A 27488-nucleotide genomic window follows, 5' to 3' on the forward strand; every position below is an offset into this window, starting at 1 on the left:
GCTGGATGTGTAGGGGGGGAAAAATAGTTCAGGACATCTTGCATCAGCCTTGTTGATCTGTTGTGGGAAACAAAAGCAAAAAGAAAAAGAGAAAAAAATCGCTTTTCATTACACAAACAGTAAGATGTTCCTCATATGGTTTGTATTCCAAAATCCAGACTGAAGGGTACACCAGTGTCTCCACTTATAGGGCCAAATCAAATAGATCCAGCAAGATGCATAGGTTTCATATTAAATAGTTTAAAAAAATGTCTTCCAGATGGAGCAACAGGGGTGTAAGGCAGTGGCCAGATCCAATGCAAATGGGGTGAGGGGGAGGCCCCGGGCGCACGAGTGTCTGGGAGAGGGGATGCCACATTCCGAGCTCTGCATCCTAGAGAGCGCTCCGTTTCTTTCTAATGGGGCTAGAGCCGCTGTATGGTTTCAATTCAGCGTGTTGCACCTGTAAAAACAAACAGACGTCACGTTTGCAACAAGGTAACCCAAGCTCACTCCGCTGGTGCATTAATGGCTCCCCAAGGACAATCTCAGGGAAAACTAAGGAAGGTTCAAAAGTAATGAATCATTCTCTAAACACAGCAACATGGGGGATTAATTGCAGGAAGGATTTGAAAAGTCATGCATCATTTCTTGAAAACCAAAATATTAAAACCAGATTTTTTTTTTTCCTAATGAGATGCACCGGGGAAAGGTTTCACCTGATTTTGGCATGTGGCAAGAAGGACCTTATTTCACTTTATTTTTTGCACTCTCTTTCTTGAAGTTTGATAAAGAAAAGGGAGCCTCCCCACCCAGTGGTGTAGCTAGAGGGGGTGAAAAGCACTAGGTTTTGCAGGGAGCCTCACAGCGGGACCCTCCCCTTCGGAGCCATTCCGGACAGCGGGAGCAAAACAGAGGCGTTGCCTCCCATGTGGCAAATTTCAGTGCTTTCCACTCATGAAAGGCAAGGCGATATCTATTTTATTGCATGCAGTCCCATGACTTGTAGGACTCTATGACTACTTGTGGCTGAATCTGGTTGTCTTTTGCTGATTGACTCGAGTGCAGGAGCTCTTCTTTTGCTGTGTGTGTGCTCATTTTTTAATCTGCAAAAACAGTCCCCTTCCCTGATCCTCCCAACCCACAAATACACATAGTCTGCCTTCTGCTTCTGACAAATAGGCTTTTGTGAACCTCATGCCCAAGTACATTTGCTAGCTTCCCAAGTGCCACAAGACACTCTGTTGTTTCTGATGCAACAAGTGTACACAGCTGCTATCACAGAATTTCCAGCACTGACATTTAATCCCCCCTTGCCATTTTTTCCCCTTTTTAGTGAAATTTCATTTGCAGCAGGTTTTGTTAGCTACACTAAACAAATCCAGGCATGCAATATCTTCAATGGCAAACCATCTCCCTCTGTTATCTAAATAGGCCCACTAACAATCTGGGATATGTATACAAATTTTTATATTCCTATCCACTTTTCTGTGTTTTCCTCCCATTACCCTGTTTTTGGGGAAATAAGGCTGGTGATCATTCTAACCTCCAAAAGAAATCAGTCAAAGAACTTTATGCGTGCCAGAAGTTCATATAAAGCATGATGAAACAACTAGAGTTGATTCAGTACAAGATTCTTGACATAACCTGCTGGTCATTTCCTTTGAACATGTCTATGGAAATGAATGGGTGCCCTGTAGCTGATTCAACATTTCTCCCATTCGGGGATGTGAATATGACAGTCACAAACTCAGGCCTGTGATGGATTTAAACAGACCTGACCTTCCAGCCTGCTTAGAGGATCAAGGAGCACCCATGCAGGCTCCTTCCCCCACCCTCCTGCTCACATGTAAAGGCCCCCCCATTCCATTTTCAGATCTAACCGGTTTTCACTTTACATCTGCACCAGCAATTTCAGTAACTGGGGTAAGCTTTGTGAACATGCTTTGCAAATTCTGATTTGAAGTTTCCCAGGGTTAATGACAACAGTAGTATAGACACCATGTAGTACCACTGATATCTCAGAAAAAGAGATGGGAGGGGGAAGTTTGGAGAAGAAAATGGGGCAGGGAAAGGGAAGGAACTTCTGGAGTGCATCCAACCTCCAAACCACAAGTAGGAGACTCTGGGCATGACACATGTACCAAACCTCACTCTCAATTCCATTTTTCTGGTGCAAAAAAATCCATTCTTTGATGCATTCCATCTAACAGGTCTGGACATCTTGCTCTCTTCCCCACATCCCCACTTTGAGGTGCAACTTCCCCACCAAGGGTGAGGGAAACCACTCACGCAACTGTAATAAATGCAAGCCTTAAATACAACCTAAACAGAAAAGCAGCTTATCATTGAAAATATGAATGTATACTAACACTGCAAATCCTGTGTCCTCAAGAAGAAAAGAACGGTTGCAGAAAGTAGGAAAGAGGAGGGAAATACCCTCAAGCTTAATGACTTTATAGATTGGAAAGAGCTAAACACAAATAGATAAAAAAAACCAAGACAGCACTGTCTTTGCCTTCCTAACCACTTCTCATGGCACTCTTCAAGGTTTCACATCAAGAGCTCTTCACCACAACAACAGAAAATAAGGCAAGCTTATATACCACTGGGTTTTTGAACAAGAGCACTTCATCCTCTAGCAAGAAATCCCTATAATTCTTCAATGGTTACTTTTGGGCAGCTATTTCAGGTTTGCATAGTTATTTTATCATCTCAGTGCACATGTGAGAGAGGGATGGATGGATCAACATCAGAGGTCATACACAAAGCAGATGAAAGTTGTCCCTTCCTCCCTCTGTTGACTTGAATATATAAAGGAGACGGTATAATTGAATGCAACACAGGCATATAGGGACAAGCGGATGGGAAATCCCGATATAATCATAGGTCCCAGTTCCACATACTGATGTGACACAGATATTGCACAGATGTAGGATGTACAGACATCCCGTCTCCATGGATCCAGCAAACACTATAAGCAGAAAGATTTTGACAAGACGAGCAGGCAAGAAGGGAGGCTAGAAGACTAGAGGGGCTAGAGCAGGCTAGCAGGCTAGAAGGGAGACTAAGAGTGAACTTCCTGCTTCCTGTTAATGTTTGCTCCAGCCTGCAGGCTGCCTGCCTGCTTGTCTTGCTGTAAGCTTTCTGCTTATAGTATTTGGTTAAAGCAAGACATGCTATGGCTTTGCACAAATGTAAGAAGATAAATAAGGTAAAGGGCACGGGTGATGTGGGAACATGGAGAACTGCGGAGATACGGCTCCCCCTTATCCGTGATTTCTGTTATGCACAGGAAGGGGGGGGGAACATATCCTCTGTGCATACTGGGGTATGCTAGTATGTAGAGACAAGTATACAAGAGGAAGTTCCCAGTCATTCTTAGAGGGCACACTTATTAAGGTTATACACCTCCCTTTTTCCTGCAGCAACCTCCTTCCCTTTTCTCCCTCCCCCCCCCCGCCCGTTTATGGTTATTGCAGATGTCTTATTGCCCACCCGCCAGTCAAGGTGCCCTGCATTGCGTTCCTGGGTCACTGCACCTGGTGGGTCTTTGGGCCAGGCCTGGTGTCTCTGTTGGAGGCCAACATTCGTTACTTACCCTTTGGACATCCGACGGCACCCTGGAGAGAAAATCGAGCAGCTCATTATTGTCAATGGCATAGGGATTTCTAAGCTTCTTGGTAAATTTATTTATGCCTGGGAAAGAAACAAGAAGAAGACACAATTCAAAGAAAAATGTAACTCTCTCTCTCCACAGCACAAAGTACTTTTCTTGTTCAGGCAGGAAAGGGGGGGGGGACTTTTACAAGAAAAAAAATTAGTGCGAAAACACAGACAAGCTGGACACATGTTGCTGTCATGTGGAATCACTCACAAACATCTTTCCTTGAAGGAAGTGGTGGGAGGTTTATTACAAAGACACTCTCTGCTTGCCTCAGCAATGAAAAATCCCATTATTCAAAATCAGTAGAGAAGCAGGAATAGCTGTGGCACAGAACAAAGAGTGTCTTTCTCATGCAGGCATTTGTTCTTGGGAATGGATCGTGCCCGGGCCCGAGTTCTGTGCAATCTAAAAAGAACAAAGCAATAATCATAGAATCACAGGGTTGGAAGTGACCTAAGAGGTCATCTAGTCCAACCCCATAATAACTGGTGCATGTGTGTTAGGGCACATGTGTACTTTGTACCTGGGTAGCAATATGGTTGGCAACCTTCAGACTCGAAAGACTATGGTATAAGCCTACAGCACCCAGTATTCCCAGGCAGTCTCCCATCCAAGTACTAACCAGGCCTGACCCTGCTTAGCTTCCGAGATCAGACGAGATCGGGCACGTGCAGGGTAACAGTTGCTGCCAAGGTAGGTAGCAAGGTGGGTAGCAATACCCATGCACAGAAGCCATCCTCAGTCTATGGAATACATAGGCTTATATGAGTGAGGGTTAATAGAAGGCTCCTGGTGTCTCAAAGCAGGGATTTTGGCAGCAGTAACCCAGCCATAGTCTCTGCACCACCGTGGTAGCTTTCCAAAGGAGAAAGTGGCTGGCCTGCTTTGAATAATGCTTCACTATCACCCCATAGAGGGGGAAGCAATGGTACTGTAGCTAGCCACCCAGGAAGGGTCAGGTGACACAGAAAGCCAATAGGGTTCCACTTGACTCCACGTGGCAGGTTGGGGCTATTCCGTCAAGAGGAAAAGAGTTTCATTAAATTTATCAGAGACAGCACACCCAATGTGCCTAAGTCCAATGCTAACTAGGGGACTGGCACCAATGTTGGGCACTGGTCCTTCTCCATAGAGGACCATAGACAGGACAGCGAACCTGGGAATGACACCATGCAAACTTGGCACTCAACTGCTGACCTACAGCCAGTGGCGTCACTAGGGTCTGTGTCATCCAGTACAGGAGGCCAGCACTTCGCCCCCATGATGGACCTCCTCCCATGCAGTGGGCAGGCCAACATCCCGGGTGGTGGGTATGATGGTGTACCATTGCCCCACCCCCTGCTGGTTTTTTGGCTATAACCTTTGATAGAACAGAGATATTTAAATGTGGTTTGTTTCTTTGCATTCGACATAAAATTACGCATCAAATGATATACAACATGATGGTATTATTCAAAAATGCCAAGATTTAAAATTTTTTGGTTAGTTGCAGTGTCACCTCCCCCCTGTGCATGTCACCTGGTACAGACCACACCCCCTAGCAACGCCACTACCTATAGCCGCTCTACCTGCCACTAGCAAACTCATTTATTCCTAATGTTTCTATTCCATTGTGGGCAATAAAGTCCTATTTTTTTTTTAAAAAAAAAAAACCTCTTCTCTCATTAGGAGCCCAAGAGAACAGGGCAGATTCTGCTTGGAGCCTGAAAAACAGCCAAGCTGGTGCCAACGGTCAAGCGCATGAAGACAGCTTCATAACAATGGCATTGCCTTGAAAAGGTCTCTCTCCAGGAGCCACAACTGACCTCAGGAGAGTGGGGTACCTGAAGAAATGCCTCCAGAACTAGGAGACGGATTTATGTGGGGGAAGGTGGTTCTCCAGATAAACCCAAGGCTTTCTAAATGTGAAGTTCTTTTCAAGCGCACCAGGCCTTTGGTCCTGCTAGCCCAGTGATTTTCTACCCAGTGTGCCATGACACAGCAGTGTCCTATGAAAGGTCCATAGACATGCTGAGGGAGTTGACATAACACCTAAGGGGGGACATGATTGAGACATACAAAATTATGCAGGGGATGAGTGACAGAGTGAATAGGGAGATGCTCTTTACACTCTCACATAACACCAGAACCAGGGGACATCCACTAAAATTGAGTGTTGGGAGAGTTAGGACAGACAAAAGAAAATACTTCTTTACTCAGCATGTGGTTGGTCTGTGGAACTCTTTGCCACAGGATGTGGTGATGGCGACTGGCCTTGACACCTTTAAAAGGGGATTGGACAAGTTTCTTTTGTCCAATCCATTACGGGGTACAAGCCATGATGTGTATGCGCAACCTCCTGATTTTTGAAATGGGCTATGTCAGAAGGCCAGATGCAAGGGAGGGCACCAGGATGAGGTCTCTTGTTATCTGGTGTGCTCCCTGGGGCATTTGGTGGGCTGCTGTGAGATAGAGGAAGCTGGACTAGATGGGCCTATGGCCTGACCCAGTGGGGCTGTTCTTATGTTCTTATTAGTTTGGAGCACAGCTGTTGGAAAGTACTGAAAAACTCTTCTGGTTCTATGGCTCTGTTTCTAGGGCAGAGGAAGATAGACAATTCATACAATTCAAAAAGGACACTTTATACTACAGAGTCACAGAAGCCAGAAGAGTCTCCTGCAAGATGGAACTAACATCACAAGAGGCAGAGACCACAGAGAAGACCACAGACATCAAGGTGGCGCAGGAAGGAAAATGTTGAAAATCACCGATCTAGCCCAATACGTCTCGGCCCGTTTTTGTTTCCCCAAGGTCTCAGAGACAGGCTTTTCCCCAGCCTTCATTCCTTTGACTGGAGACACTGGGATTGATTCTGGGAAGCTTTACCATGCAAAGAATGTGCTCCACCATAGAGCGCTGGGCCCTTGGAAAAAGTCACACATGAAGGGCTGACTTACCCCAGATTAAAACGATGTACCTTAGAGGTATGTAATATAGCAGGACTGTTGCCACTGCAAGTACTAAGCAGGCCAAGGTGGAGAGGAAAGGAACTGTCCAGTTGAAGGTACTGTGGAGCAACAGGAATAAAAAAAGGGGGGAGGGAGAATTGATCAGTATTCACAGATACAAGCCCAATAGGTTAAATAATATTCCATGCACCACTACAAGAATGCTACAGGATCCTTGCTACAGATCCCTGATCTTCAGGGGCTCCAATGGAGGTCTGCACTTGCATGAGAAGCTTCCAATGCATGGCTCCATAGGGTGAAGTATGCTAAGGGCTCCACCTCTCAGTCACTATTTTGCTCTGCCTCTGGGTTCTAGAAAACAATAAAGCAGGTGCCCTGAGCCTGAATCCACCTTTAATCCAGCCTGGCAACACGAAACCTGCAATGAATCCCAAACAGGAAAACTTAAGAAGTCTTATGAAATGGGCAGAGCAGGACACAGCCTGGCCTAAGCAACTTGGCTCTAATGCTGAAGCTCTACAAACAAGCACTCAGCCTTTTGAAGGCATCGGTTGTCACAAGGAGATGACCCAGAGATGTCCCTGGAGGTACTCCAAACACGGGGTGCTGGTGCGAAGGGACTATAAAAGGACACTTTGTCTTAATTGATTCATTTTTTTTTTTAATGACAAGAGGAAATAATGCATTTCTCAGCCTCAATGAAGACCTTACCATTTAAATCTAAGCAGGGGTGAGAACTGGCTCAGAAACACATGGAAACTATTTTTAAAGTCACCAAACAGAGCTATTTAAAAAGTCCCTTTGACACAAGGGGTTACACAGATGGAAGTGCTTGTCTAAACTGTCATGACACTTGTTTAAAACCACTTCGGTGGACTCCCCCCCACCACCACCACCACCCTTGTTAATAGCCACGTTACTGTTGAGTTACAATGGGATTCCTGGAGGATTAGGCAGGGCAGCCATATTAATGCCCTTCTGGGTTCTTAGGGGTCATTGTCATCAACATGAATGCCAGAATTTAGAGTCACCCGATGTTCTGAGCCTTCCTGCTACCCAGCTGCACACAGAACAGTACCCTGTTCAGATGGCTAGAAGATGTCCCTTGGACATTTCCCGCACAGCTGGGGCAGATGTGGCAGAATCACAACACATGGATTTGTTGTAGTATTAGACCCCCACATGGCTGTCCTTTTAAAAAGCGGAACTGTTGGCGAGTCTCAATTTCCATGTGTATGTTAAAAAAAGAAAAAAGAGGATTACATGATTATGCTAGTGTGTGTGAGGGAAAGTTCACTCATCTTCTTGCTGTGGGGGAGCAAGGCCCATCTGAAAAGGGATGGCACACACCTGCTGCTGAAGTCAAGGAGTCTGGAGTGACCTGTAGCTTGCAGTAATGTCAACCAGTGGCCTCACAACAGGGTCGCAGCTGCCACAGGCCGCAACGGGTGTCACCACACTACCCAAGCCTCTGTTTGGTGATCTTCAGTCTGCTTCAGGTCCAGCCACCTTTTGCTCTCACCAACGATGGTGTCTTCGCCATTCGCTGGTGAGAACATGAAGTGACTGGGCCCCAATCTCGAAACGGGCACAGTTCGGTGTTGGGTTTTTTGCATTAAAAGGAATGCAAAAGCTCAGAAGGTCAGGGGAGATGTGATTAAATCATGTCAACCCCAAACTTCCAGAACGCCAAGCATCTGCTGGCAAGCACCACACTCTCAGGACATCCTGGGGAGGTCACCACTGGGAACCAAGGCATAGAGGTTTCTAAATGCCAGCAACACAATTTTCCAGAAGCTCAAAATTCGGGGGCCAAAAATAATTACTTAGACACAAGTTCAGGCATTCCCATGAAGTCCAGTTCAGACACACTATCCCCCAAAATGGCCCTGGGAACTCTGTCCATCCCTAAAACAGTCAGCAAAGCTTCCCACCTACCAAAGCTTTCCCAGATAATTGTGTCTATGCTAGGGGCTTTCACAAGACTCTGGAGGAAGCATATTTCAGAAGACGGGCAGCTGCTGGGTCAGCATGGGAAACAGGAAGTTGGACTCACTGGGCCTTCGACCTGATCCAGCATAGACAGACTGCCAACTTGCAGAATATGCTTAATTTTTACTCGATTCCCCAGGATCCACCAACTGGAACAGGTGAATAAGAGGGAATTCTTGACAACTTGAATGTACAAATACGTATCACCTGGCAAGACTTTGTGAGGGCTGCATCAAAATAATGCACATGAGGTACACTCAGAAAGCACAATACGGAGGCTAAATATTCTCATCCAGTGACTTTTATTGTCACCTGTGAGTCGGAAATGCAGTGGCAGAAATGATCTTTAGGTTGTTCTGTGCTTGACTCCAGCAAGTCACACTTAATTCTTTAAGCTATCATTGGTCAAGTTACAATGCCTGGACATTTTTAAGAGAGCCTGTAAAGAAAATCCTCACTCACTTTTTTATCCTTTCTGCAAAAGATGCTATTTCCTCCAAGAGATTTTGGACAGTGATGACAATATCCTGAACCATGTGGATCCTGTCTATTAAGCCTTTTTTCTCGGATTCCTGGATGAAGGGGAGGGCAGGACAAAGAAAAGAAGAAACACAAACAGATAAGATCCATATTTCCTAAAATTGTCCCAGAGAATAAGGGTTGTCAGGGAGGTTAACTCCCTTGTTAACTTGTGTTTGGTCACAGTGTTAATTGCAGCAAAGTTACACACACACACACACACACACACACACACACACAACAATGGGTGCCCATATGGAAAATTTAATTTATTTTCAACAAAATGACATTGATATGTATAATGAAATTCCCACCCACAAATACCCCCACATTATCTTAGTAAAGGCAGGTTTGGAAACACATCATGACCAGTATGTCGTTCCAGTTCGGCTGGCAAAAGGCAGCCCCCTCCCCTCAGTGACTGGCCGCAAGCTCCCGGGCTGCAAGGCACAGCTTCCAAAAGAGAAGCAGTTGAGCCCTGGCTTCAGAGATCCACCCACACCACTCAGCATTTTGCCCGGTTCCGTCTTGCTGATGCGACCAATTCTTTGTGGCAATGGAAATTTCATAAATAGACCGTCTTCCCGGGCAAGCCTGTTCTTGAAACCTGGAACTGTGAAGGATATCATCTGACAGCCGGATCTGCATCCCGCTGGCTTTGTTTACACATCTCAGATTGTGCTACAGAAACGTGGCAATAACACAATTTAACGCACATAACATTACGTCTTCTGTTGCAGCTATCCAGACAGCCAAGGACCAAGAGATGAACTTAAAACAAAGCCACTGATGCATTCGGAGAGACATCCTGAAAGTGATATGGGTCTTTTTCATTTATCTTTCTCAGAAGAAGATGATGGTGGCATTCGATTTATAATGTGAAAAAAGAAAAAGAAAAAAGAGAAGGGGAGAAAGAAAAAAGGAGGGGTGGAAGAATGAGAAACCCACTGGATTGTCAATTAATTTGAGCTGCTGATGGTCTAGCAATAACCTATTCTTTCATTTTGAGCAGAGAGGCTTCTGTTTCGTCAATATCTCTTTCCTGACTTGAACTTTTTCTCAGCTACTGTGGCACTCTGGATGGAATAAAAGTATCCCTTCGCCTCTGGGAAAGAATTAAAACCATCAAAACAAATTTACAGCCGAGAATTAATTATACAATCAGTGTGTTACTTTAAATCTTCCCCACATAACCTCAGCAAAGGAAGTCCTCCTCTCTCTATTAATTGCTGGAGCAAAACTACAAAAGAGGGCCGGGCGGAGATTAAGCAAGTTGGAGACAAAGAATAATAATTTTAAAGAGGAGAACAGAGCCAGGATTTAAATCCTTTTGTGACCAAGTAATTCACCTCAGATTGAACTTGGGAAAGGAGAGCGATGGCCATTGCCCCAGGGAGGCCAAAATGCTCGAGATTAGCACTAGGCAAGTATCCCATGGCTTGCACTGGATTGGCTCGGAAATAAGTTGAGCGACTCCCCCCACCAAAATCAGAACATAGCTTGGCCTATTTCCAAGTCAGTCTAACCCTCAGCCTGGAAGCTGTCATTTGTAGCCAAGGGTCGTGGAAGTTCATGAATGACCACAATCCCCAGCTGCAAATAACAATTTCAGGATCAAGGCAAGCCACTCTGATGGAGACACACACATACCGTGAAGGTGTTTGGGGCAAACAGGTGATCAGCAGTGGTTTGCTGTTTTCATCTCAGTGGAACAGTGTTCAGCTCTACAACTTCTTTCCTGAGTTGAACTCCACAGAGAAATTTAGTCTGAGTAGGAGATGTCTGTTCCTACTAAGCCTCACCTCTTCTTTAAGGTGCTATTGAACCCTCAGAGCTCACATTCAAGTCAGACCTTGGTCAACTATTGCAGCCTCTCTCTAGTTGAGAGCTCAACTTTGGTCAAGCATATAAACAAGAGATTGGGGCATTTGCTCCCACAGCTTGGTGTTTGTCATACTGTAACTGTCTCACAACTTGAGTGGATCTGGAACCCTCCGCAGGAATATAGGCACAGAGGGAGATAATATTATGCTTTTGCAGAGAGCCCACCCCCCCCCCCCAAATCAAGGTGTACTAGATCCACAGGCTGCACTGTGGAAGGGGAGTCACAGGCAAGACAAAGACTAGGCAAGAGCCAAGACCAACTAGAGGGGGTCTTAATTAGTGATGCTAAGGAGCACAGTCACAGAATCACAGAATGAGGCAGGCACAGAGTATAGTTCGGGTGTTGGCGTTACATACAGGAGACTCTTTGCTCCCAGACCATGTGACCATGCAAGAGTGTAGAGATAACTGACCTGGTTGAAGGAGAGCTTACAAAGAGGATATAAAGGGACCCTGACTCCACTCAGACTCACTGCGAAGCTGGTTAGAAAAGACAACTGGTATTTCTTTGTTGCCAAAGCTGAAGCAATTCCCTGAATTTTCCCTTCTCTGTAATTCAGGGACTGCTCCATTCCCTAACCTTTTTGAGGGTTAGCTCAAAAGCTGATTTTTGAGAAATCAGCTTTTGAGGGAAGCCTAGTTAGAGAAGGGTTCCATACAGTTCTGTTCACATGGGGACCAGGTCATGAACACAAGACAGAGAAATGACCCTTTTTTGCCCACCAAACATGCATGACTCCCACATGAAAACTGAAATGCATTTTCATGTGTCCTTGCTCTAATCAAAAGGCAATGCAAAATGGTACAGGGACGCACTGCTACTTCATCTCATATTAGCACATCTGGAAGCAAAGTCAGTGGGAAAACACAGCCCTAGGAAAAGGGGAGTCTTCAGATGTCTTTTTTTTGCAGAAGAAGCTGAGCTTGAGCCAGAAATGGTGACACTGTAAAGAAGCATTCATTGAAAGAGATGCCCAGGGAATGAACCCCTCTTATCCTCCATCATAGTCTCCTCTATCAGTATGTGTATGGGAAAGAGGGCTGGCAACTCAGCCCTGCCATTTTAAAGATTGATCATTCAGATGGAAGGGAGTTAATCTACCCCTCTGTATTTGCACTAAGTGTCTATGTGTTTCTAAGTTGTAAACAGTTAGTCTCCAAGGGTGTGTTACAATTCCCAGAATCATGGTCTGTTATGTCTGACATGCAGCAGAATCCAAGAAACCTCTCCCTCCCCTCCACCCGCTCTGTACACTTTGATGGAACACACACACACTTGATAGAAAACATGACCTTCTGTGTCAAATCCCAGCCAGCACCTTTTCCAAGTTTTAGGAGTTGTTGCATCAAGGGGGAAAAAAAAACGTATTTTATAAAGTTTGCTTTTGTGTGTCTCAGTGACATGACTCTAAAATAGCAATATGCCAATGTTCCTCTAACAGCAAATAAGCCTTGACCTCTCCAGCGCTCTTCCAAACTGCCGTCTTGGAAAACCAAAAGGCTGACAGAGATTTCAGTTACACTGCAAAAAGAGGTGAGAAAACTCCATTGCTCTTCCTTATAGACTGTGAAAATTTTAAAGTGAACACACACATAACCGATGATGCCACATCTTCCCTCGAGTCAAATTCTTCAAGGATCTAGGGTGCTTCAGCTGAACTTGATCTTGGAAGGTGCATCCTTCTGGCCCAGAAACTAATTAGGTGTCCTCAGCAAAGTCACTATCTCTTTGCTTTAGCCAGCTTCCCAACTGACAACCTCAACATGGGGATAATAATTAGGGTTGAGCTGATAACTTCCTCCAAATCCCATTCCATCTTTACCACTTGATGGTCTCATGCTGGAAATCACCATCTATATTTATTTATTACCAGAACTTCACTGGTACAACAAGATGTAGCTTCATGGTGAGGGAAAAATTACAGCTGTCAGCAGCTAGCGGAAGGACTTCTGGTCTTCACTTCTTGTGATTTCAATTCTGGGAGACTCATCCAGGGTTCTGCAGCTCTATTTCTAGGGCAACTGCCTGTAGTCACAAATTCCTGGTCCTCTCTTCCTCTGCTGGCTCTGCCAGCGGAGAAAAAGGGATAGACAATTTATTAGTAGTACAGACAGTTGCCCTAGAAACAAAGCTGCAGAACCCCGGATGAATTTTTCAGCAATTTTCAACACTGTTGAAAATTGCTGCTCTAAACTGCACCTAAAATTATAATAAGCATACTACAGCCCTTTCTGAGTGTGCAAAGTATATCCCATGTATTATCATATTGTCTTTCTAACAACCCTGTAAGATTAAGTAGGGCTTACTATCCCCATTAAGGATCAACCCTGTAAGATTAAGTAGGGCTTACTATCCCCATAAGCGCCCTGAGTACACTTCTGTACTGCAGCAAGTCATGGACTCTTCGCTCACAACAGGAGAGGAAACTGAACGCTTTCCACATGCGCTGCCTCAGACGCATTCTCGGCATCACCTGGCAGGACAAAGATCCTAACAACACAGTCCTGGAACGTGCTGGAATCCCTAGCATGTATGCACTGCTGAAACAGAGACGCCTGCGTTGGCTCGGTCATGTCGTGAGAATGGATGATGGGCGGATCCCAGAGGATCTCCTCTATGTGCAAGGAGAACTTGTGCAAGGAAAGCGCCCTACAGGTAGACCACAGCTGCAATACAAGGACATCTGCAAGAGGGATCTGAAGGCCTTAGGAGTGGGCCTCAACAGGTGGGAAACCCTGGCCTCTGAGCGGCCTGCTTGGAGGCAGGCTGTGCAGCATGGCCTTTCCCAGTTTGAAGAGACACTTGGCCAACAGTCTGAGGCCAAGAGGCAAAGAAGGAAGGCCCACAGCCAGGGAGACAGACCAGGGACAGACTACACTTGCTCCCAGTGTGGAAGGGATTGTCACTCCCGAATTGGCCTTTTCAGCCACACTAGATGCTGTTCCAGAGCACGATACCATAGTCTTTCGAGACTGAAGGTTGCCAACGCAAACTATTCCCATATTGTAGATGAGGAAACCTGAGACTGAAAGTGACTTGCCAAAGGCCATCTAGTGAGATGGGAACCAGGTAAGTCCTGACTTATAGTTCTCTCTCTTTAGCCACAATATTACCCTACATCCAATTTACTTGTCTCCTTTCCCCATTTAGCACTCTTACCTTGTCATCATCATCTTCATCCTCTTCTATGTCCATGCAGTCCTTGAAAAAGGATGAAAAACATTAACACATTTTGGAACAAATGGCAAGAATAAATAATGCTATTTACATGGAATCCTCTCTCCAAGGAGAGCTTGTGCAAGGGGGCTCCCTCCAAGCTGGTAAACATAGGAAGATTCCTTAACTGACTCAGACCCTGGGTCCATCAACGTCCATGCTACAGCTCTGTATCACTTACCTCTCATTCCTTTGAAAACACTTTATAAATAAATGGCATCATAACTCATCATCATATCAACAACAGCACTCCTCTAATGAAAAAAATCAACTTATTAAAAGAGATGATTATATCCTTACAGCAATCACTTGAATGTTCTTAAAAACCACCATCTTGACCTTTTAACTGCCAATTTAAATAACTACATTTTTTTTAAAGAAAAGAATGAATTTTTCCAAGCTTAACCTATTTTCCATGACCAATCCATCCCTATTTTCCCAGGAGAACCTACACATTTTCCCAAATTTAGACCAGGAGTTAATGCAGTGCTCCAAAAATGGCTGCCAACCAAGCACTCCATGACGGTGGTCCATCATCAGCCATTTTACAACCACGGGAGCTTCTTCCGCTGTCGTAAAAGGCTCCGTACAACAGCCCAATTCGCAGTAGGATTGGCCCATTAGACTTATGTTTCCCTCCTGTTTTCCCTCCATGGTTTGTTGCCAGGTCTCAACAAAATCTTTGCATCATGGTCCTTTGAAAAGGAAATGACTTAAACCTATTATTGCGACCTCGTTGAACCTTTTTCCTTTGAACTTGAGGTTTTCTTTTACAAGAGCTGAAAACAACCCTCCACCAAGACCCACACCTACAACAAAGCTGTCGGCTGCAGGTGCAAGCTTGCGACTCGGAAATCAAAAAGTTGCGTGTGTGCAGGCACACGCGGGTGATTTTACTTTATTGTATTTTAATTCATTGCCAACTTTTACCACCAGTGAGTGTCTTTGTTCTTGCTCTGAGAAATGAACCAGCCGGCATGTCAAGGCTGAGAATTCTACACTCAGTTCGTTCTACCCTCATTGCTTGTTTCAATGACTGTTCTCTCCCTTTAGGGCCATTATGAAAACATTAGGGGGCAGAAAACACATTAGTGCTCACATAATCAATCTTAAGAATCAGATTCAAAGTTCTATATGGCATTATCACTCCACTCACTTTTAAAAAAAAGAAAGAAAGAAAGAAAGGAAAGGGTTATGATGGGAGCTTAGGGACAAAAGTGGCTTTCAATGTATGTTCCTTGACAGCAACGTATAAAATAAAAAGATCTCTAGGTTAGCTTGAGTGGTAGGGATTGAATAGGTAGTTTTTGAAAAGCAATGAAAATGTTTAAACACAAAACAGTGGAGATGGGCCAAAGTACAATTAAAAGCTGTTTTATTCAAAAAATTACAATATCATCAAGAAGTTGGGGTGGTGGGGGCAGGACTCAGAGGAAAATCCGACTCTGGCAGGGAAGGAGGAAGTGGAGTTTATTGTTAGTATAATCATGTATTTCAGAAGTTTCTATCTCGTCCGTAGGGGCAGTTTGCAACAAACATTAAAACCCAATAATAATACCGCTAAATTATTACCTAAGAATAAAACCACCAACAGCCAACAAGTGGTTTGATACTTCGGGTACTCAGACACCCAACAGGTTGTCTAGGAACTAGGGAAAGATGACAGTGAACACTCTCAACAAGGACAATATTAAAAAAAAAATCCTCGGCTAATAGCTCCCAAACACTGGGCATTGTGTTCTAAGGTTTCCTTCTTCTTGCAGCAAGAGTCTGCAAGGACTTCATGTCTACTCCTTCCACAGAAGAAGGGAAACCTTCCAAGACCTGATACAAGACAGTATTAGAAGAACATATTAAAATGCATAAAGCCATCAATCAAACAAACAGCAGGCAGGTTGGACGATATAACCCCGACATTAGGAGCTTTGGGAAAAGATGCTATGAAATGCTAGAATTCTCAGTTGTATGGGGAGCTGAGGGCAAGCATGGTGAAATCTCTACCTTGGATTTCAAGAAGGCTGATTTTAATAAGCTTGGAGAAACATAAGCAGGATTCCATAGATAGATGAACTAATGGGGGAAGGAACACAACATGGAATGGGAGTTCCTTAAAAAAGCAGTCACTACATACGCAATCGAAAATAATTCCAAGGAGAAAGAAAAAAAGGGAGATATCTCAAAAAACCAGAATGACTGCGCAAAAGGCTTAGTGGTAAACTGAAGATATAAAAGGACAGAAAAAGACAAGTAGCCCAGACTTGTAGGGAGATGTCAGGAATATTAAAGCTCAGTATGAACTGAGGCTGTCCAGGGACACAATGAGGAACAAAAACAACTTTTTAAAGGTCTGTTCATAGGAATTAGAAAGAGGAACAAAGTGGTAGGATTGCTGCTTAGTAAAGGTGGTGAACTGTTGTCTGGAGACAAAGAGAACTTCTCAGCTCCTGCTTTTTGTGCAGCTTCTCTCAAAAGGGGGATTGTGCAAATGTTTCTGCTGGCCTGTTGACCAAGGGAATGGATTAAGAAGAATCTAAGTGGCCTAAATGAATTCATATCATCTGGACTGGATGAACCACACCTTAGAGTAACTAAAAGAACTTGTTGATATGCTCTTGGAACCTCTCTCAATTATCTTTGAAAAATCCTGGAAGGCAGGGAAGGTAATGCAAGACTGAAGAGGACATTGTCCCAATTTTTAAAGGTGGGGGGGGGGGGGGAGAGAAGCTACAAACTTGTCAAATCCCAGCTGACATACTCCAGCTTATACACCAGAGTAATACAAACAGTAAACACAAAATCAGATTAAAATTCTTAAGGCATACAGGGCAGAAATATAAAACAGAACCAGTTATTTATTTATATCTGGAATATGGGCATTTTTCTCACTAGATCAAACTCGAGACAAATTTGTCATTGAATACATATACAATTTTATTAATAATAATAATAATAATAATAATAATAATAATAATAATAATAATAATAATAATTTATATGAAGTACCATGGTCCAGCAAACTCAATGCAGGCGGAGACTGAAGACAATAAACCTGTTGTTTATTGTCAGCTTGTAATGGTGTGGTTTGGAGTTTGCTCTCATTCTGAGCTTCATCCTGGATGGTCTCATCCAAAGCAACCCAGCAAGAATTCAGTAAACTCAATACAACCAGCAGGAAGGCCAAAAAAGACCAGCAATTAAAATCAACCAATTGGGAAGCCAGAAGACTTGATAGTTTTAAAGGTGTTTGCCTGCCACGGAAGAGACAGTTACAGACTTGGCAATTACTGAGCTTCATATGATAAATGTGATGTCACTCAGTAGTTATTGAAGCCACACCTGCTGGAGGCCTTAAACAGTCAAATTAAACAGGCACTTTGGGAAGTCTACCAGGGTGGTATCACATCTCATGGTAGTGAAGAGATCTGAAAGTCTTCTCCACAATTCTGGACCTAGGCCCTTGGAATTACAAGAGCTTAAAGCAGGAGTTCTCAAACTTACATGGGTCATTTCTCCACCACAGCATCTTGAGCCAGGCGCCACCATATTGGATCTGACCAAATCTCAGGAGGTGCAAGATGGTAGTGCCCAAATCTCAGGAGATTTGCTTGACATGGAAAACTAACTGAAAATGTGATTTGACTCCCCCTCCCCACCACCACCAGCAGCAACCATTTTCTCTTGGGGACAGTCTCCAAACATACAGAAGAGTCAAGGAAGATCAGGAACACGTGCCTGAACAAAGTGCTCTGGCTCTCGGGAGGATTTGGTCACCGCCATCTTGCAAAATCCAAGATGGTGACGTCTGGGGAAACAGGTAAGGGACATCCTACAGAGTTGTGATGCATACTTTGGGAACTCCTGGCTTAAGGATATTTAACCTGCAATCCTATGTGCACTCACCCAGAAGCAAATCTCATTAAACGTACTTCTGAATAGACATTCACAGGCTTGAGCTGTTAGGGAAGTGCAACCAAACAAACCTTCTGCAAATAATATAGGGTGGGTGACTAGGAAGCTCTGTAAGCAAATATGGTTATCGACTAAACTTACTGAGAATCATAACATCCATCACCTACTTAGCAGCCAATGCAAACAATCTTTGGGATTTCAGGGGGACATTGATGTGCCAAGCACAGAGTGCATGATGGACAACAATTGCTTTTAAATCTGCTACCTCAGCTTTCATTGGGTTTACTGGACTTTCACAGTACTTTATTGTGTGTTGTTTTTTTTTTTTAACTAAGAAAAAGAGATCTCCTTTTCTACTTAATGAGGGGTTTGCCCCAAATTCCATCTAGTGAGGAAACCTCCCATTTTCCAGATGTAATAAGAGACTTGTTAAGAGTCCTGATAGCTCTTGTCTGGACTACTCTAGCTTGGGACCGAGTCTCAAGATTACTCAGCTTCTCACCATTTGTCATCATATCCAGGCTGCTTGACATAGTAAACTGAAAATGTGATTTGCCCCCCACCTGCAACCATCTTCTCTTGGGGACAGTCTCCAAACATATCCAGAAGAGTCAAGGAAGATCAGGAGCAAGGGCCTGAACAAAAGGCACTGGCTCCAGGACACATCAGCTTCCTTTCATGCTTTCTGCACATAAAGCAATAGAAAAATTACACTCCAATCAGGCAAAACAAAGTCTCCTTTCTTTTAAGAAAGGGAAGGTGAATCACTGGAGGTGACATTGCTTCAATAGGACAGAGTCACAGAGAGCAGGAGATGAAAGACAAGGAGGCATTCCATTTCTTTCCAACACCGCCTTAAGTGTTCTGTGCAGACTTCTAGTGTTTGTGTTGAAAAGAATTCATTTTTGCAACACCTCACCTCGCGTCACCCTCAAGAGGCTCTTGCGCAGTAGGTTTTACCCACTTCAGAAGGGCAGGGATGCCACGCAAAGACATACCGGTGGGAGACAAGGTCAGCTCGTGCGTTTATTTCCAAGAGTAAAAGCAAGGTGTCTTAAGCACAGGAGCGTGGATACTTTCCGATACACGGCAACTACACAAGGCTAATGCCACAGGCTGGAAACAAAGGGGGGCCTCTAAAGGCAATGGAATGTAGGATGATGCATGTGCATCAGAAAACCTCTTTTGTTCCAATGCTCTCGTTTTGAGCTGAATGCAGTTTGCATGTTTCTAAAGGACCACAAAAACCATTTGATAAGAGACTTTGCAAGATGAGTGTCACGTCATGCCTAACCAGGCATCTCTCACACCTTCTGCAATGCTCTTAAGCAGATCAGTTTTAAAAGGGAGAAAAAACACACAAAGAACAGCCTTATTGGATCAGGTTAAAGTTCCTACTAGTCCAACATCCCATTTCTCATAGCACACCGTCACTGGCGTTGCTAGGGGGTGCAGGGGGGATGTGCGGGCCGCACCAGGTGACGCGCAGGGGGGTGATGCACCCTGGGGGGAGGACGTGCTAACATAGTGGGGTTAGGAGCTACCATGTCATGCCATATACCGTTGGATGCAGAATGGCCAGTGGAGTGCAGTGCAAAAAACAGAATTGAAATAGCTCCTTTCGTTCAAAAGTTATGGCCAAAAAAACAGAAGGAAAAATGCATGGTGCCCTATGGAAAGTGAAAGTGAGTCGTATCGCACGTTTACTCGTGAGCAGGCGTACTTCCCATAGTCCGTTGGAAAGGGCAGGCTGAGAGGAATTGAACACCACCACAATGGTCCCAATTCAATGAATGCAGCCCCAAAAAAACACCCGAGAAGCTCCCCCCCAGCTGCGAGTCTGAGCCCGAAACGAAGTCATGTGGCCGCTTTTACTCGCAAGTAGGGGAACTTGCCTTAGTCAAGGCAGGCTGAGAGGCTCCCCACTACATGGGGTGATGCACAGGCCTCCCACACTGGGTGACGCAAATCCTAGTGATGCCACTGCACAGCGTCACTTATCTCAAGGAAGCCCTTCCCTGCTCTTGCTTCCCAACATTGGGTATTCAGAAGAGCTAAGCTGATTCAGAACCTGGAGGTAACTGCGACTAACAGTCACTGATTGAGATGCCATCCATGAATTTGTCTCTTTTTAAAGCCATGCAGGCTAGTGACCATCATCACACCTCCTGGCACAGATGGAAGATGCACTGGGAGAAGAGGTGCTCCCTGCTGAACTCCCCCTGTCCATCAGCTTCCTCTAGAGTTATCAGAAAAGGTTAAAACTTCTCCCTATCCACTTTTTCCAGAAAGAGAGAGGGGGGGGATAGGTAGAAGGGATGTGTAAAAATTAGTTACTGCTCTACAAAAAGTGCTACTTGTCCACCTGCCTTCATATCCCTCCATCGATCATTGCAGTCTTAAAGGGAAAACACACACATCCCAATACCAGGCTTTGTAAACCTGCCATGCCCTGTCACCTGGTGATTAATGCTTCTCACAATATGAAAGGTGGAGTGTCTGTTTACACAGTAGGAAGCTTGATCTTCTTATTTTTTTTTTTAAACAAAAGCTAAGTCCATCAATGCTCATGGTGGACTTAACACAAGGTATAATTTAGCCCTACACTACTCACCACATCTTGTGGCAGCAAGTTCTAAGAATTATGGTTGTGTAAAATTAATTTGGCTGGGAGAAGTTCTAAAGATTGCGATGGTGCATTTTCTGGTCACCGCAAACGTAAGAACCGTGGCCTGCTTTGTCCACCAGAGTGCCTAGTAAGGACTGGCCTTAGGGAAACTGGACCGATTTGGCCCCGCACCCAGAGGGATCCCACAATGGGGCAGTGATTGGAGCACCCACAGCTGGCACCTCACTGATGCTGCAGCATGGAATCTTCCAAGGTGAGGTGTTGCAAGGAGAACAAGGTGAGCGGAGCTTTGCCACTGGACTCTCCCTCCCACCTGCCTCTGGGTCCAATTGGCTTGAAATCACCCCCTCCCCCCCCAAAAAAAAGCAGTTGACGGTGATGCCACTGCTGGGTGCCTTTCCGCCCATACAGGTGAATTGGGGGGGCCTGCCCCCCCATAAAAATGTTTTGCATTGGGCCCTGAAGTTCCTAAGGACAGCCCTGTGCATAGTTATGTTGACCACAAGAGTCAGAGAATTATATGGACTGCCCACAAGTAGAGAACAGGGTCACATGGTGTTTCACATAGGGCCAGCTCAAGACCTACTGGTCCCAGTTTACCCAATAAGGTGCCAACCTCTGCTCCTCCCACTTCCCCATGTTCCAGATCAGCACTCTCCTCCCCTCCACCTCTCCACTTCCTCTCTGCTCCCCTATTCCTTTTCCAATCCAGGGAATGCAAGGAGAAGGAGGACTAGTGGAGGCAAGCAGGCTAGCAGAGATTGGCACCTTCCCAACCGATCTACAGCCCAAGGCAACAGCTTCAGTTGACCTCATGGATGGGCCAGCCCCGGAAATCCAACAGCTCAAGATGCTCTGGAAGGAGTTCATCTGAGGACAGCAAATCAACCCTACAGTTCCAACACTCTGTTGAAAATTCCTAAAAACTGGGCTGGAATTTTATCCTACCTCTTGAGAGAGAGAATTAAACATCTCTGTTGAGATGTTTTTCATTTAACTGACATTTTTTTTAAAAAAAGATAATAGAATGGGAGGTGAGGAGAGCTGCTTGTGTTGGAAACCATTCTCCCATCTCTAAACAACACAAATGTTCAAGGGTACGTTGCAAACAGACATTGAATAAGTAACACTTGACTTACCTGGGGGTCTTGGGTACCGGTGACTTTCTCTGGTGTGATCAGGGAGAAGTTGTATGCAAACAGCAACAACAAAGCAAGGGGCACCATATACAACTCAAAATGCCATACTGTGACCACAAACACCTAAGAGAAACAAAGCAAAACAGAGAGACTTATGGGGGATATTTCCTATCTTACATCATTTGCCTTTAAAACAAAGGAGACGGAAAGAATACAGTTCCTGAATCTTTGTGTCTATCAATACACATCCTTAAATCTTCACTAACCTCTGACATCCTTTCCCCCACTTTTGCATTTGTGAAATGGAATCTGCCCAGATGCTTTTGTTTCCCCTCATGCCCTGCTTCTTCCATTAAGATTGTCGGCATAATCTTCTCCTTTTAATTGGTTTTTTTGTGTAATCCTACATGCGTATAAACAAGAGGAACCTCGAAATCTGTGCTCAAGGTAAGACAAAGTCAAAGTTCAACATACATTGAAAAATGGAGAGGGAAAAAATGCATTAGCCTTCTACAGGACCACCGCATGAAAGGGACGCCTTCCATCCATTTGGTTGACTAAGCCTCAGTCAAGGAGAATTGCATCACTCAAGGAGAGTCCAACTAGATGAGATGCAATTGGCTGCTCTACCTCTTCATTTTTTTTTATTTTTTGCAACACACAACTACAAGGGAAGGGGGCTTTAGATTAGGACTGCCATGTCCCCAGGTGGCCTTCCTGACTATTGATCCATCCGAAAATGGTTGAACTGCCCCTTCCCCTACAGCATGCGTGATCTCCATCTGATTTGCACCCTGTGGTGGTCAATTTTTATGTGTACAGGAAGAAATAGGAGATCCAATTCAATTGTGAATCTCTTGCCACTCAACAAGCAATTTCTGGGCTTCCAGCGGAAAGAGGAAGAAGAAAGAGATCGCAAAGCACAGAGAGGATCATGTATTGTCCAGAGCATGTTCACACTTCATTAGGAACTATTGGATAATTCTTTTACAGACATCTACTACACCACTCAAAATACCCTTGTAATGCCCACTACCCCTTCCTTGAGGTAAGACCTTTTCTCCCATTCAAGAAAGTGGGTGAGAGAACGAGCAGCAATTGCGGTTTTTGAGTGTTCAAGTCAAATGTCCTAAGAGCCCTTGAGGATTTTCCAAGCATTTGACCTGAGCAGCCCAAAAAACCTGATTAAATCTTGAAGCAAACCACTGAGTTGGGGTTCACGCATCCCTAGCTTAGATGCAACAATATGTTCCACCCCCCATTTAGATCAGTTGTGGTCCGGCTGAACTCAATGCCTCTTGCACAAAACTCTATCAAATTAAAATCTCTCTTCCACACACACTCCGTTACATGGTACAAGCTTGCCACTATTGATGAAAGTCAACCTTTTCTATTTTAATGCAACTATTTGCAATTTTGATACTGGGAAAGGCAGGAGGAAAAGGGGGGGGGGGTTCCTGAAAATCTCAACACCTGTTTGCCCTGAAAAATCAATGGAAGCCTGTTGTAAACTTAGGGGGGTTTGGGGTGCTCGGAGTTCCTGGTTCTCGAACCCTAAAGCCCTCAAGGCCCCCCTGTTCAGTAGTACTGCCACCACCCTATATGTGCCAGTGCCTCAGTCCAGGGACACTGAGACCCGCTAGGCTTAACTCTATCCCTTGCAGGCACTGAGCTCTTTCTCCAATTAAAGCTTCAGTTCTCAAGTTACTAGACCTCAATGAGCACGCTGAATGGCTGGGCAGGATTCTGAACCTTTGTCCCCAACAGGCAATGAAGCAACTTGGTAAAAGAGATTTTAGTTTAATAAGTACATAAGGTTACATAAAGTTACAGTAAGGCAGCAAATGCTAGAGGCATAAACATCTAGGAAACATATCAGCAATAAAATAATAAAGCTAGCTGGCTATCTCTATTAATCCCTATCTCTCACCTGGGTCAGTTACTCTTGTAGATCTTTTAGCCCCAAGGCTACCTATGAGGCCAGGTGCCCATGGTAGACAATGGAGCTCGCAGGATGTTGCACCCAAAAAACTCTGTTCAAGAAGGACCACGCACACCCCTTGGGGCACTCATTATTATACTTCTTATGCTAATAGTACTGAGGTGACTTCATACTTATTTACTGTTCAATCAGAAACTTTTGAGGAGAGAACCTTCTTAAAGTTGGCCTGGTTGCTAGCCCTCCTAGTTCTTACCCCTCCCAACTGGAGATCCACAGCTGCACTCCATCACGCTTGATCAGGCGCCTCTCCGTCTACCAAGGTGCTAAACATTCCAATGGGTTGTAATTCTTGTTGTCTGTCCTTTCTGGCCAGCAAAGGAGAGACAACAATCTTTTTATTTACTCACATTCTTGCAGCTAGGGACGGCTAGCAACTTCTCAGTTACATTGTCTTAGTGTAGTTCAGGCTTCTACTGCCAACCTAGGCCTAACATGTACATATTCATGACAGCCCCAGCATCTCAGCTATCCCTTCACTAGCAATCAAAAGTTTTATGGCCTAAGCATGCCATGCGAGGACATCACGGGAAACCTAAAGACTCTGTTTTACCTGGCTCTGGTTTGCTTCATATGAGCAGGAGTTAAGTAGCTGAAAAGTTACCAAGGAGGGAGCAGGGTTAATGTCACTAACTGCAAACATTCCCAGAACAGCATGGGAAATGTGGGGCAGCGATTCACCAGTGGTTCCAAAGCTGTGCACTGTGGCATTTAAGGGCCACTCACATGGGCACCAAGGGATGCCCTTGGTGTTCTCTTCTCAGCTCTCCAGGGCGCCACCATCTTGGATCTCGCACAACCCAAAATGGCAGTGACCAGGAAAGCGGGAAGGAGAGGCTGTAAGAGAAGGGCACTCAGTAAGTGACCTCAGTAAGTTTGGAAACCACTGCACTAAACCATAAAATTATTGGATGTTCTCTGAGCCAGACCACTGGAGTTCAATTTGCATGCCTCCCTGTTCCACACAAAGACAGAAAGAGGACCATACTGGCATCCCTGGCCTCAGCTGTTTTTCCTCCCTGAGTGATAAGAGATCCCTCTTTCCTCTCACCATCAGCTTCAAGTACTACAGCTTGAGCTGGTGTTCTGTGATGGCTAAGAGACAGACCTGACCGTCCCCAGCTGGAATTTTGCCTCTAGCTGGCCTTAGGTAAGCCACTCTCCTATCAGCCTCAGTCTGTCCCAGATGCAATATGGGGATAAGTCAACTTACTTGGCTTACAGGGTTGTGGTAAAGGTGACAAGATAAAGCATGAAAAATGTTCAAACGCTAAAATCATATACAGTCTGTCTTCAGCATCCATGGGGGTTCCAACCCCTGAACCCTCATGGATGCTGAAAATCATGGATAAGCAAATCTGAAGTCTGATCTACAGAGGACTTCCCAGAGAAATTTAGCAGGTACATTCAGTTTTCGTGAAAACTGGAAGTGGTTGTTTAAAAGCTCCTGAGTAGCAGGAAGGTTGCACTTGGCCTACCTGTGACTCAGAAGACCTGCTGGACATGACCAGAGTTTGCAATCAAATCCATGAATAAAGAGGACACACTGTAAATAATTATTAAGTCATGATGTTGCCAAGATTTGTGTTTCTGGATTCTGAAATATGAATTATAGGGTTTTTATATTTGTCTCATATAAAGGCAAGAATCATGGCCACCAAATTCTTCCCCAGTTCACCCAAGCTGGAGAAGAATTTCACTATCAACTTCCCTTCCATGCCTCCAATTCCCAAACCCCTCCCCAATGCCCCCCCCATCTCCCACCTACCTGGCCACTGCTGTGCGACTCTCTGATTGGCTTGAAAATAAGCCGAGCTTTCTCTCGCTTTGGGGAAAAAGTGCTTATATTATTTCCGAGCCAATGGGGGAAAGGAGGACCTCATCCATCACTAATCCGAAACCACCTGCATGTGCTTTACCTGATAAAAAGGGAGCCCTCGGGGCAAAATAATCACAGAACCACACATCACATCTTCAGCCAACTGCACACTTGCCAATTATGTATGTATCTAACACATGCACCCTTGATAAGATGTTTCAAATTTGAATTTTTAAACACAAAAGAACATGTCACACCAACTATGCTATGGCGGAGAAGGTCACAACCCCTCACTCCTGTCCCAGGTACATGGCACAAGAGAACAGATCTAAGTCTGCAAGTTGAAAGGAAGTGCACGAGAGAGAGAGAGAGAGAGAGAGAGAGAGAGAGAGAGAGAGAGATCAGGAGCCATCCCAAGTGTTTTCATAACTAAACAAAAGTGCATAATGAACCGTCTGCCCAAAAGGGGCCTGCTTTTCTTGTGGCCCAGATTTTTTTTCTGAATTTTTAATTTTTATATACAGATGAAACGCTGGGTGTGTCGGAGCAGTGCACTGGGGCATGCGGTGCAGTAGGAAGAGAGAAAATGGCAATTTCTTACCTGAGAATTCTTCTTCTGGGGAGAGTGATGGAAGGTGCATCTCCTGGAAAGGTCAGGAATGCCCTCCCTTCCTCTACCAGAGAACTGTCTGTGTGAGGATGAGCAGAGCATCCTCAGATGATAATGTGTCTAGCTTTTGCCACTAGGAATTTTTCCCCCTAGTTCTTTGCATCCTTTCCTCCTTTGAGCAACTGCTTTTAGGCATCTGTTCAAAGTCTCCAGGAAAGGGATATTGACAGCTTTTTCAGCTGAATGGCCCAAACAAAAAACAGAACACTGTCTGCTCTCCCCCCCACCCCCCAAAAAAAAGGCTGACCCCCACGGGACAAACAAGGATTCCTCAGCTTTCGGTGGGGACCCACCACGTCGCCTCCACCACTCTGTTGGGAGAGATGAACGAGAACCTGCCTTTGAAGATCAAGCCAGCACATTTTACAATAATAATTCCAGTGCTTAACTGAGGGGTCTCTGAACTCCCATTTCATTTTAATTCTTGTCACAAGGCTGTCCTACTAACTAGGGTCGAAGCTGGGTAACAAGACAGAAAGCCACCATAACATCAGTTCACATTGGTTCCCCCCCCCCTTTAGATTAGGAATAAAAACAGTTAAGCAGCCCCCTTTCCACTTTTCAGGGTTTTTTCCCCCCATAGCAGTGGGAACACTTTAACTCATGCACATTCAGTTTTGAGAGCTCTTCATAATAAAGTCCAAGAGCCTTTGGTTGCTTATAACATACATTCCAGAAGCATCTTTTTTCCCCTCTTTTAAATTACCCAGGTGACCAACTCGATAATGAAACACTTTGGCACTGTTTTGATCCTTCGGATATGACGACAATTAGCGCCAAGTGGCACCTATTTTAATGCCTGTTCGGTCTAATGAAAGGCTCATCGCCGGAGAAGGAGTCTCGCATATTTGGAAGGAGATGCACACTAGAAAGGGGAGGGCAGAAGGTAGGTGGAGATCTACCGTTAGATCTCTGAGCAATTTGCAGCAGCATCGGCAAGGGTTTCCAACTCCCCATAGCTCAGAAGCTAGGAAAATTGCAACACCACACCACAGAAATCTCTGCCACTGCTGGCCCTTGTGCTGGATGTGTCCCTCTCAGCCTCCATGTTCCCTACCTGAAAACAGAAGCATTACTTTGTTGACTTTGACAAGGTCTTGGTGCAGCTGCACTGACC

General features: G+C 44.8%; 1 protein-coding gene and 1 pseudogene across 1 annotated transcript in view; both read right to left on the reverse strand.

Annotated features, from left to right (window-relative positions):
- Positions 1–254: 254 nt before the first annotated feature.
- The window catches only part of MCTP2 (multiple C2 and transmembrane domain containing 2), an 89356-nt gene continuing 62122 nt past the window's right edge, over positions 255–27488 (reverse strand). The window contains 6 exon segments of the mRNA XM_066634895.1: positions 255–442; positions 3581–3678; positions 6583–6692; positions 9049–9158; positions 14150–14191; positions 21884–22006. Of these exon segments, the coding sequence (XP_066490992.1) occupies positions 374–442; positions 3581–3678; positions 6583–6692; positions 9049–9158; positions 14150–14191; positions 21884–22006 (552 nt within the window). The 3' untranslated portion in view covers positions 255–373.
- On the reverse strand, positions 4220–4336 carry LOC136659552 (5S ribosomal RNA; annotated as a pseudogene).

This window comes from Tiliqua scincoides, chromosome 8 (genome assembly GCF_035046505.1).
Source record: "Tiliqua scincoides isolate rTilSci1 chromosome 8, rTilSci1.hap2, whole genome shotgun sequence".
In the NCBI taxonomy this organism is placed as follows: Eukaryota; Metazoa; Chordata; class Lepidosauria; order Squamata; family Scincidae; genus Tiliqua; species Tiliqua scincoides.